The 12607-nt window shown below is 37.1% G+C and overlaps 1 protein-coding gene across 1 annotated transcript in view; it reads left to right on the top strand.

The window, feature by feature from the left end:
• Positions 1–6: 6 nt before the first annotated feature.
• Vps13B (vacuolar protein sorting 13B) overlaps positions 7–12607 on the top strand; it is a 43590-nt gene continuing 30989 nt past the window's right edge. The window contains exons 1-9 of the mRNA XM_019048407.2: positions 7–187; positions 1217–1332; positions 5352–5529; positions 6455–6518; positions 7719–7909; positions 8376–8479; positions 10266–10400; positions 10933–11071; positions 11966–12126. Coding sequence (XP_018903952.2) covers positions 1246–1332; positions 5352–5529; positions 6455–6518; positions 7719–7909; positions 8376–8479; positions 10266–10400; positions 10933–11071; positions 11966–12126 — 1059 coding nt within the window. The 5' untranslated portion in view covers positions 7–187; positions 1217–1245. The remainder of the gene's footprint in view (positions 188–1216; positions 1333–5351; positions 5530–6454; positions 6519–7718; positions 7910–8375; positions 8480–10265; positions 10401–10932; positions 11072–11965; positions 12127–12607) is intronic.

The raw sequence follows: 12607 nt of genomic DNA, 5'->3' as shown, positions 1-12607 counted from the left end.
AACTGGTAACACTGTAGAGCTTCGTTAGGTTAGAGTACGTATGCAATGTTTTTCCATGTAAGTGATAAAAATTATCACTATGAGCGAAGGTAAAGACTATTTTCAGCCAGTTATATTTCTTGATCGTCTCAAATTCTTCGTAATTTTTGGAGTGCTATGAACGAGCCATCAGAAACATTTTTTCCAGGTATTATTTTCTTTGCCCTTTGAAATTCTCACCAGTGTAAATTTCCAACAAATCTTTGCTTACTCCCGATTCATCAAGACCATTCAAGACTTATATGCACCTCAGATTGATTTCTTTACCAGGCGGAATGTTGTCATTCCTTTTTCATTTCATCTTCTTACTTGATCTCAGAAGAAAGACACTGTTTATCATGAATGAGGGATAATATTGTGCATATCACACTTGTTGGATCGCAAACATTTTAATGTAAGACCGATGGTTCGGCGGAATCTAATGACAAACAATTCAGGTGGAGATTTTGACCAAAGGTCAGAAAAAGTTTGGAATAAGTCAAGGAATTCAGAAATTTTGGAGTCAGGGAAAAGTAAATCAAGTCAGGAAATCATCCAATGAAGAAATCATGGAAATTCTGTAAACGATTATCAAAGTACGCCCATGAAACTCCCACCTCAATTCCTGCCCGACCATCCCTCCTCACCTTTACAAACACCTTCTCTGAGTGTCCATGTTGCTTCCCTCCAAGAGGAATCCAACTTAAATTTTTTTGTGTAACCCATTGTCTGCAATCCTGTGCTCATGAACTAGGGGCTTTTTGTTATCCATGGAATGCAATGGTAGCGCCTCGGGCTGGTTCAACCGGCCTAACTGCGGCCACACCCAACCTCAACCCACCTCAGAAGAGCGGTTCAAGCTTTCCACTGGAACGCGCCAGTGGAACAGGATTAAAAAGTGATGCGTTCCGTAGCGATCTTCTGCGGTTCGGATAAAAAAAAGCCCTTTACAAAGTCAACTCTTTGGAAATGTTATTGTGCACATTGTCATTTTCAACTTCTTTTCTTTCATGCACTTTCAAATCTCAATCATGCTTCCCTATAGAAATCCCTCCTGATCTCCTCCAAAAATCAATTTCAGTTTCCCTTAGGGTTTTATAAGTCCTCAATTTCATTATAACTTTCATCATTGGACTTCATTAAAATTCCTACAAACTTTTTGTCAAAGGTTTAATGGAATGCTTACTCTTATTTTCAGGCTTGCCAGACCACTGAAAAACAGACAGCATGTTTCGTATTGAATCATATGTAACTTCACTTATTCTCAGTTATGTAGACCGATTCATCAAAAATTTCAGACGGCAAGATGCTCAGGTTTGTCAAATGCATTTTCCTTATCTGCCTTGCTATGTGCTCCATCATTTAGGTCTATGACAACTTGAAGTGTGTAATCATCGAAATTACATGGATCCTCATGGGGAAAGAAAGTTCAAACTGACCTTTTGATGCTTAGAAATTGGAATGTGGCAGCGAATGAGCTTGTTCAGCAATTCGTAATTCTTGCATTTTTGGAAACTAGAGAGTGCACAGAGTTCACAGGAATTTTCCCCGATTTTTTTGAGCAATATTAACCCACGAAATACGAGTCCAAAAGTCCGTATTTTGGGCTCCCATTTAAACGCGCGCCGCTTGGCCCATCTCAAAATGGCGCCCATTTTCTCCGTCCGGCGGTGGCCACACTTTTGACCCGGCGTGCCGGCGGGTACCTCTGCATGCCTCTGCCGTGTGTGGGTCGTATAAACAAACGAAGATTGATAACACAAATGATCCGAGCAACTCGAAATCTCTTAATATTAAATAATTTAAATCCATTTTCGACTTCAACCAAGCACTTGGCAATAATATTCATCGTATTTTACAACCAGGAGCCACGGCCTATCGGCTCATTTTAAGGTGCATTCTGAAAATCAGTGTTACAAGTCCAGTGTCCAAACCCAGACTTTCTTCCTTTACTTTTTTTTGACCATTCTCTTTTCATTTTCGCCTCAAATCAAATGTTTAGCAGTTTCTTTGTCTTGAGTATGTGGTCCTGAATTCATTCAAGAGTTAGAAGTTCACCATTTATTTAGTATTATAGCCTTTTGACCTCTCAAGCTTTACCGATATGATCTCATGTAGTTCGAGGTTTCTTTGGCCCAAACCAAGTGATTACACATCTGATGTGTGTCTTATGGCTCTTCAAATTCGCAGTTTAGAACTAAATCAGAAACTACAGTTACTTAATCCAGTTCTGCTCTCTTGTTCAATGTTTGTCATAAGTGTTTGTTCGTGTCTGTTCTTTATAAGTGACCACTGTAGTGCATATACACAGTTATGCTATCGGTACAGGTATTATTTCTTGTTTTCTACAGTCAGGACTTTCTCTTAAGCGCAATAATTTACCAAAGAAATTCACCTAGTTGCGTAAATAATTTGGTGTATAGATATTCTGTTAATGTCTCCTTGCGGTGATGCAAAGTTTCTGAGATCTGTCATAAGTGGATTTTGCATTTAGACGGTCACTCTTGTCTGATAAAATTACTGCTCTACTTAGCAGCTTCAAATTTATACTTTGATCTCTGATTCATCACTAAATGACACTCGTGCGGTGTCATTTATCTTTAATCAGTTCAAAGCTATTTCGACAATGAATCATCAAAGGTCCGATCGAAGAAGGAATTTTCTGGTGAGTGCTGTGGCTGAACCGACATCTCAACTCAACTTTCAAAAGCATCAACTCATATAAATTTATCAGGAAGTGGTAATGGTAAGTGGAAATCATGGTAGTGCTCGCTTCTTTCATAAGCAAATTGTGCGCTCAAAATTTCAAAATCTACTCACCTGCATGTATATTTGAAGAGGAATACGACATGATATGTAGCAGGCTACACTTCATCTATGAATAATACATAAATTTGTCTTGAGAGCATTCTTAGGAAACTTCCACAATTTTTAGTTTTGTTCCTGAGAGAAAATTTTGAGATGACTCTGCTGGTATTCCCAGTGTCTTTTCAGAAATTTTGTACTTCATAGGTATCATCATATACTTAAGTATCAACAGACATTGTACAAGACATAAAATTTATTTGAGGATTCCTGCTATATGTTGTGTTTCCTGCAGCAATAAGGCTCATCATATTTCATGGAATGAAGTAATCAAAAACTACTTACCTACCTACAGCTTGGTCAGTTTCATTTCTTTCTATAGTGAAGAAAATGTTTTTTTTTCTCTCTATTTAAGAATTCAAGGTGAATCAAACCTGTCCAACAAAAATTTTAATAAAATCTCTTTGTTCAAAAACACCTAAGAATCATTTCAATGGTAAAGTTGCCGACGATTCTTGTTAAAAGTCCGAAAGTCTGCTGGTTTACTGAATTTCTCAGGTACAGACGAATGGAAGGATTTTGAAAAGACATAGAATTACATCCTCCCATAAGATAAAGTCAGGAACATGGTTAAGGTTATCTGGGGATGATATTTGTAACATTTCGTTGCATGATTTTATAATCGAAGAGAAACAGAAAGTCTGAAACTTTGTGAATCTACGTAAGTGGTTTTCTAGTTAGGCTATGATATTGATATGCTCGCTTTGTTATCAATTAATCTCCACAAAGGTAAGCATAATTACATAAACTGTTCCACAAGAGATGCGAATGTAACTTGTAATACCTAAGTGACTTTACAAATCTTACCTGTTAAACTACCAGCTGCCCGATTATTGAAACTATGTCAGCCCGACATGAAAAGACATAGCCCTATCTTATCCATGCAATATATCGGAATTTGATGTCTTGTCGGGTTGCTCTAAGCCTTCAATAATCGGCCTGCTGATGAGTTGCAAAATATTTCCACTTCCAGACGAATGATCATGTCTTGGTTCATGCTTTCAATAGTAGAGTTGTGATGTCGGTTCAGCCACAGCACTCACAAGAAAATTCCTTCTTCGATCGGACCTTTGATGATTCATTGTCGAAATAGCTTTGAACTGATTAAAGATAAATGACACCGCACGAGTGTCATTTAGTGATGAATCAGAGATCAAAGTATAAATTTGAAGCTGCTAAGTAGAGCAGTAATTTTATCAGACAAGAGTGACCGTCTAAATGCAAAATCCACTTATGACAGATCTCAGAAACTTTGCATCACCGCAAGGAGACATTAACAGAATATCTATACACCAAATTATTTACGCAACTAGGTGAATTTCTTTGGTAAATTATTGCGCTTAAGAGAAAGTCCTGACTGTAGAAAACAAGAAATAATACCTGTACCGATAGCATAACTGTGTATATGCACTACAGTGGTCACTTATAAAGAACAGACACGAACAAACACTTATGACAAACATTGAACAAGAGAGCAGAACTGGATTAAGTAACTGTAGTTTCTGATTTAGTTCTAAACTGCGAATTTGAAGAGCCATAAGACACACATCAGATGTGTAATCACTTGGTTTGGGCCAAAGAAACCTCGAACTACATGAGATCATATCGGTAAAGCTTGAGAGGTCAAAAGGCTATAATACTAAATAAATGGTGAACTTCTAACTCTTGAATGAATTCAGGACCACATACTCAAGACAAAGAAACTGCTAAACATTTGATTTGAGGCGAAAATGAAAAGAGAATGGTCAAAAAAAAGTAAAGGAAGAAAGTCTGGGTTTGGACACTGGACTTGTAACACTGATTTTCAGAATGCACCTTAAAATGAGCCGATAGGCCGTGGCTCCTGGTTGTAAAATACGATGAATATTATTGCCAAGTGCTTGGTTGAAGTCGAAAATGGATTTAAATTATTTAATATTAAGAGATTTCGAGTTGCTCGGATCATTTGTGTTATCAATCTTCGTTTGTTTATACGACCCACACACGGCAGAGGCATGCAGAGGTACCCGCCGGCACGCCGGGTCAAAAGTGTGGCCACCGCCGGACGGAGAAAATGGGCGCCATTTTGAGATGGGCCAAGCGGCGCGCGTTTAAATGGGAGCCCAAAATACGGACTTTTGGACTCGTATTTCGTGGGTTAATATTGCTCAAAAAAATCGGGGAAAATTCCTGTGAACTCTGTGCACTCTCTAGTTTCCAAAAATGCAAGAATTACGAATTGCTGAACAAGCTCATTTGTCACATAATACGCATTAAAACTAGTTATACCTGAAATCATTAATAACTCAATTTTTTCAAAAACTGGACTTATGCGCCTTGTCCTCCAAGCCCCTCAAGTATGCCGAGCTGTTAAATTCATCATCGCATTATTTAGGAACTGCTATTAATGCTACAGGATAGTTTTCATCTTTCCATAAGTGGCAATTTTCACTTCTAGGTAATATCAGGATTTTTCTGCTGTCTTTCAGGTCTCTCTATGGGAAGGAGATGGAATTTTCCATAATTTGGATTTGGATTTGGAAGCACTTGAAAAGGAACTGCAATCTCCTTTTACTTTCATCAGTGGACATATTCATGAATTACTCATTCATGTCCCATGGACAAGAATTGGTTCTGAACCTGTGTCTGTCACCATCAACACTATTGGTAAATTGTCTGTTCTTTCTAAAATTGTTCTCAGGAAAATCATGCAAACGTATTTAGTTTTTGGAAAACAGAAACAACAAAAAAACAAATCTTTGAACTAGCTTAAAAAGATGTTTTTGCACTTTTTTTAAAAATATATTCCAGCCCCCCCCCCCCCCCATTTAATCGAGGAGTGACAGTGAGAGAGAGGGGGGGAGTTAGATGGATAGGAATAGATGAGGGGAAGAGAATATTTTTTTGGGCTGTTTTTTTTTACTTTTATTCTGTTAGATACCTACAGCTACCTGAGGATATAGAGTATACCAGAATGTATAGATGCAGCCCCACTTCAGACCTTTAAAATTTTCAGGGATTAGTACTAAGAGGAATCTGTTTCAGCAGATCCACTCCTCAATTCTGCAAACATTTTTTGCCATCCAAGATTTTAACTCGGGACCTATTGACCTATTGTCTAAGGCGTTAACCACTAGGCAAACCTGGCCGGCAGGAGGAGAATGGTTGCAGGAGGTAGGGTGAGCAGCTGACGGAAGAATATAGTATATTGCCCTCAGAAAATACACCAAAATACTAATAAAACTATAGAACAAAGGAACCAAGTTTATCCATGAGAATACCAAAAGATGCTCATTGGCTCCTGGGGGAGCCACCTTATTGGCTGAATGCAATAATTTTAAAATAATTTAATATAAAAATCGCATTAGAAAAAAAGAGATGACACGTGGGGAAGAACCAAAATTTCACAAATATTTACGTTTCAGAGGTAATTATTTTTCTCCTTAATCCTCAACGAGGTGTACTTCTTACACGAAAACTTAAGATGGGGTGTTTTTATCAAATTTCACACTAAAATCAGTTTTCTTAGAAAGGGAAAAAATTTGTGTGGCTTTTTGAGTAGTAAAATTATTTTCCTTTGGTTTGTTGACAGAGTGCGTTGTGAAGCTAAAACCTCCTGGATCTGAAGGGACACAATCCCCAAGTAAAAGCAGAAAGTAAGTGATATATTTTTATGTGTTCAAAAAGATAAAGTACAAAAGAAAATATTTCATGGTTTTGACAAACTTGAAGGCAGGTAGACCCTACTTCAAAATTTGCAATAAAATTTCTTTCACATATTCAATTTTTTGAGGTGGAAAATTTAAGTAACCGCTCCTCTTAAGGATCTATTTCTGCAGTCAAACTAATGAATTTCACTTGAGTTGAGTGAATACTTTTCCTGTCTATGGTGAAACGTTTAAACCTCCTTAAACCTTCCTCAATCATAATGTAAACCATAAAGGGGGGGTGGAGGGAGGGGGTCCATAGGAAAGGAGGCGAACACAACGAATGCAGTCCTTAGTTTTCCTGGAAAATAGGATTTTTTTAGAAAACTTGAGAAAGCTGGGAAAACATGAAAGGTATTTTTAGACCCAACAGCTAAAAATACCTAAACATATCCCTATGACATGCCTAAAAACTTTTCCTGCTCTTTCTTATAACAAAATTTTCAAAGTCAAACAACAAAATCTGACCAATTACTCAATGTGAATCTTATTCGTTCATTATGCTTCTAAAAGAGACAATAAATTACTTTTCCTATGTGTTTCAGTGAGCCATACCTCTGTATTTTTGACTGCTGAAGCCGAGAATGATCTTGATTTTTTCCTGTAACTTACTACCTATTTGCAAATCAATTTTCCAAAAAGTGCCTGTTTTAGTCCTAATAAAGCTTTGTCTGGAAAATTCGAATTTCCTACAAAGTGGTTCACCTCTTCCCTTCGTATTTTTAGTGTTTTTGATAAATCCAACTTTTTTTGGTTTAGGCACTTCTCTTCAAGTTTATCTACATTTTCTGCGGACTTAAACCGCACCATGCAGCAATTGAACGGCTTGCTTTAGAAACTGCATAACTCTATTGTGATTTTCTATCCTTCATATTTTCTCTAGTACTAAGTAAACCAATAATGATATTATTTGAATAATAGTACAATATTTTCTGCTGAAAGTAGAAAATAAAATTGAAGAACGTTTCTATGAAACATATTTGCTGATATTTTCATGAAAATTAAAATGTTCGAAATGTCGCAGTACAGTTAGGCAGTTTTCAAAGCAAACTATCCAATTATATCCATACAATGTATAGAAGCATGACATGGTAGAATTATTTCGTTCAGCAGAGAAATATCTGTAATATCTAATGCTTTTTATTGCAGATCTCAGATAGAAGATGAAGTCGCTCCACCTTCGTCCATGTCTGCGTTCATCAGTAAAATTTTGTACAATGTTAGCATAACATGTAATAATATCATTCTAAAGTATGTCGAGGAAGATATTGTTTTCTCAATGAATGTCAAGACCCTGAGTATGCTCAGTGTCAATGGAAATTGGGAGCCAGAGTTTTTAGGTATGGTTTTCTTTTGACTTCGCTCTTTTTTAAACTTTGCCTTGTCTCACTGACAAAGGAGGAACACAATTTTTTCCCCTTATTTTTTTTTCTGACCAGAAGTTGAACAAATTCAATCGAAATTAGTCTAACTGCATTTTATGTTGCCTTATTTTCTCTGAGTTTTATTTTTCCAACAGAGAACTAAACTACTTAATACCTTTAGATTTTCTGTGAATATCTCTAGATTATGAAAAATATACTCTCAAAATTTCAAATCTCAGTATTGCTCAGTTTTTTGACAACTGGCTGTTTAGTTTGTTGGTCCTCTCTCATTGGTCTGTCAAAAGTTGGTTATCTAAAGTCACCGAATAATTTTGCCAAGCTTTCCCATTTTGGAAAGGGGAGGATACCATAGAAGAAGAGAAACAATGATGAATCGTTTTATTCTCATTAGTATTTAAAAAATATGGTCCATCTGTTCCAGATATGAATCCAATGCAACAGTTTTTACGGAAATTGATGACAGTATCCGACATCACTATATGCCTGGATAAACGGAATGCTTCTGGCCGGATAGAATCATTTTTAGTGAGTTGCTGGTGAAACTCTTTTTTATTTCGATGAGGATTGTGATAGGAGTGGGTCTCAAATCGTGTTCTATTGGCAGTAAATTGCAGAAAAGCAAAAAATATAAGATCTTTCGACATGTCAAGTGTCTTTGGATGTTCAATATCAACGGAGATACTGCTCTTAAAAAAAATGTATATCACATCAACCACGGAAGTGGTGGTATGGTTTTACCAGTGTTATTTATCGAGTAATTAGAAGGAATTTGTGTATCATTCAGTCTGCCAAGTTAGGAAAGAGAGTTGTAAGTGGAGTCTGGGATGAGCTTTGAGACAATTAAGAGCATGCGCTAACCAGGGCTCACACAGAAATACTCATTACTCTTACGGCTTTTTCCGTAATCGTTTTCCGGCAGTGATGAATGCACAATGGAAGAGATCATGAAATGCAGTTCCATAATGGATAAGGTCATATACCGTTCTTTTCACAGGGTAATACATTTCAGTGGCGTGCGGTCCGGATAAGCAAGGCAAGCACTGCTTGCCCAAAGATTTCAAAAGAAAGAAGAAAATTACACCTGTTACATGCATTTTTTACATTTTAGCAAATATAATTTATAAAAGGTGTTCAGTATGTAAATTGCATTGAAAACAGAAAGAGAGAGAGACAGAAATACGTAGAGAGAGCGGATGGAGGTGGCGCAGCGCGCTGCGCGGCCTAAACACGGGCCGACTCATGCGCTGGAGAATCGCTTGCGATCAGCTGAGCGGAGAGCCACTGCTCGGCGGCGGAATCAAGGCGGGCGGGTAGGGCGGTACGTTCCGAGTCCGAGCCCTTCGCTGCGCGATCGCAGCTCGCTTCTCTTGGCCATGTCTTGGCCCGTCACCGCACCGCAGCGCGCTGCTTCTGCCTCCGATGCGCTATCTTGCTCCCTCTTTCCGTCGCGGTTGTAGCTGCTCCTTCGGAGCAAATGCCCTTAAATTCTATAAAATTTCGCTCACTTGATCTAATTAGTGATGAATTAGAAAATTCTCAAACATATTTAAAATGCAGAAAATTCTAATTTTCTAACTTATTTTTCTAATTTCTAATTTTAAACTCAAAAAATTCTAAATAATGTAGAATAAAGACTACAATATCTCAAATAAGTGGCAAAATTAGGAGTTAAGAGCATGGAGCCGTCCTCTAATGCTCAATAACATTCGAAACAAGTTGAGTAAACGAAATCATAAGTAAGAGAGAAAGTAATAAAACCACAGTTTTTCAAGACGTTCCATCAGATTTCATCCGAATAATAGAGCAAATACCGTAAAATTTTAACAATTTTCTAGGGAGGCTCCCTGAGGAGGGGAAAGAGACTACGTTGACCCCCCCCCCCCCCCCCCCCGGATGGCGAACGCTAGAGCTTGCCCTGTCACTAAACCCACCGCACGCCACTGATACATTTGTTGGTACGGGGTGAAAAAAATGGACTCCATACAGATTTCATTATTTTTTTCTGTTTTAAACTTCAGGTTCCTTTAAGCATTTCACCATTCAAAGTATTCTTTTTTTATGGAAAGAAGGAGAAAGAGGTATTTCCCCCTACAAAAATGTTTATTTGGTCAGGAGAACAAACTCTAAAATTTCCTTGTCAAAATATGCGATCATCAGAAAGGTATTAATGCGGTCTCTAATTTTACCCTCACTGTGATAGTTTTGGGAGATATTTTACTCTCTCTCTCAACTTTTTCTGTGCCTGTTAAATTTTCTGTTGGTGAAAATCATTCATAGCCTGATTTTAGTCTGAACTGTTCTCTTTTTTCAGGAGCCTTTACTTTATCGTTGTTCAATGACGATTCGGTTGTGTCGTTTTCAGCCCAATGCCAAATCAAGGAAAACTAGTTTTTCAAGACTGGATATATTTTGCAGTGCTTTGTCTTTTACTATAAGTGAACCTCAGGTATTGTTGCAAGCATTTTATTCAAATCAAATAGAAAACTTTATGCTAGCCCAGACATTTTTAACGAGTACAAGGAGGTTGTTGGAAGGCTTGCTAGTATCCTTCCTTAGATTCCCCTTAGGATTGTGGAAAAATATAAGATGGTACACAAGTTTCAAAAGAAAAACAATATTTCTTTTGTTACCAAAAATATTTTTCGATTGTATGAACTACCTAGATTAATTATTGCTTGTAATCGCAGTTTTTAATGAGGCATCAACCACAGACTTTTTTTACATTGTTGTTAATATAAATTTAGCGTAAAAAATGTCATTGTTTATTGATGTATGTCAATAAAAGCTGGTTTGAAATTGTGAACAGATACTCACATCATAAGTGCAGTGCACCGAGCACCGAGTATTTATTTGAACACCGTTGGCTTTACTATTCAAGCACTGCTAAAAATCATATTCTGCACTAACTTACAATCTTTTATTATTCCAATGCTCTGTTTTCAAACCCTTATGCGGTATCTTTTGTTTTGTTCCTGAAGGTCACAATGATGATGAGATTATTAATTCTTGCATTATCTTTGCGACAAAAACCACCTCCATCAGATGCTCAAGAATGTTTACCGGATAACGAAAATAAAAACTTACGAAGTGGCTCCAGCATTGATGAAGGGGTTTCTGGTAAGTAAAGTTGCTTTCTGTTTCAGAATGGATGTATTCCTTTACTAGGCAGATAACAAGTAAAGGATGGGTATCGATAAGGACTGATAGTGGGCCCATCCTGAATTTCCTCAACTCTGCAATTTTTTCTCATTATAGGTCTATATTTTTACGGAATACATCATTATTTGGTCATTTTCGGTCTCGTTTTAGGTCTTATACTGGTCTAAACATGGATTTGAGGGCTATTTTGGTGGAATATGCGGATTTTTTGGCATTTGCCCGCGTACCTCAGAACTCGTATTTTTCACTGAACTCGACGTTGAGATTCATGTCTAGGCCAGTATACAACTAAAAAGAGAACTGAAATGAACAAGTTATTATTCATTCCATAAATATAGACTATCAATGAGCAAAATATTGTAGAGTTAAGGAAATTTATGGTAGGCCCAAAAATGACCCTTATCGATACCTCTCCTTTTATATGGCTATTCTACAAACTGAATGTTAAAAACTTGTAAGGTAGGTGTGTAGTCAAAGTGCTAAAAAAATGTGCAAGTGTTTACTTCCATTAAATGGTTTTCTTGATGTAGTTTTTGGTCAAAGCTTTTCAGCAGATTGCCATCTTCAGGATCTTTGTATTGAGAAAACAAACAAATGTATTTAAAGTTTGTTCTCTCAATACAAAGGTCCTGAAGGTGGCAATGTGCTGAAAAGCTTTGACCAAAAACTATATCAATAAAACAATTTTATGTAAATAAACACTTGCACACTCTTTTAGCACTTTGGCTACATACCTATCTAACAAGTTCAATTAAGTGCTACTACCAATATGTTACAAATTAACGAATGTCAAGAGTTTGTATCGAAGTACACGTTAAAAGCTAGAGCACAAGTTTCTTTCTCTCATTTCAGATGGAGAGCTACAATCATGGAGTGGTTGGTTGTGGAGTTGGGTGCCTCAAATTCTACCTCAAAATGATATGGACGAGTCCTCGCACTCACCACTTTTGGCTAATTTTTCACACAGATTACATCTTGGTATTTACATCGATTCTCTCAGCTGTGTCATCAAGGTGTGGAATTGTGTATCCTCTTCAATTGATTATTATACTTCACAAATTCTCAGGTCGATTTGAATTATTCCCTCCCTTTTAAATGGACCGCGTTTAACAGAATGGAACCAAGCCACATCAGCTATCGCCAAATTTAATTGGGCAATTTAATTTTATACCTGAAAATCGTTGTGCGGATTTTTGTGCAAATTTTAGTGAATTTTCTCCATATCGCGAAGCAAATTCCTTAAAATTTTCAAAGGAATCCGCACAAAAGTTCTGACATAAAATATAAAATTGCCCATTTAAATTTGGCAATAGCTGATGTGGCTTGGTTCCTCTCGGTTAAACACGGTCAAAATATGGACTTTGGAGAAGAATACATAGAAATTATAGTGTTTTGTGTGGAGATGCATTCATTTTGTGTAACAATAGTTTTTGGCTCTAAAAATGATGAAATAGCAAAATTATCCCTCCAACTCAAAGGCTTATGAAGGGCTGT

This window comes from Bemisia tabaci, chromosome 8, assembly GCF_918797505.1.
Source record: "Bemisia tabaci chromosome 8, PGI_BMITA_v3".
NCBI lineage: Eukaryota > Metazoa > Arthropoda > Insecta > Hemiptera > Aleyrodidae > Bemisia > Bemisia tabaci.
This window is presented reverse-complemented; position numbering and strand designations above follow the sequence as displayed.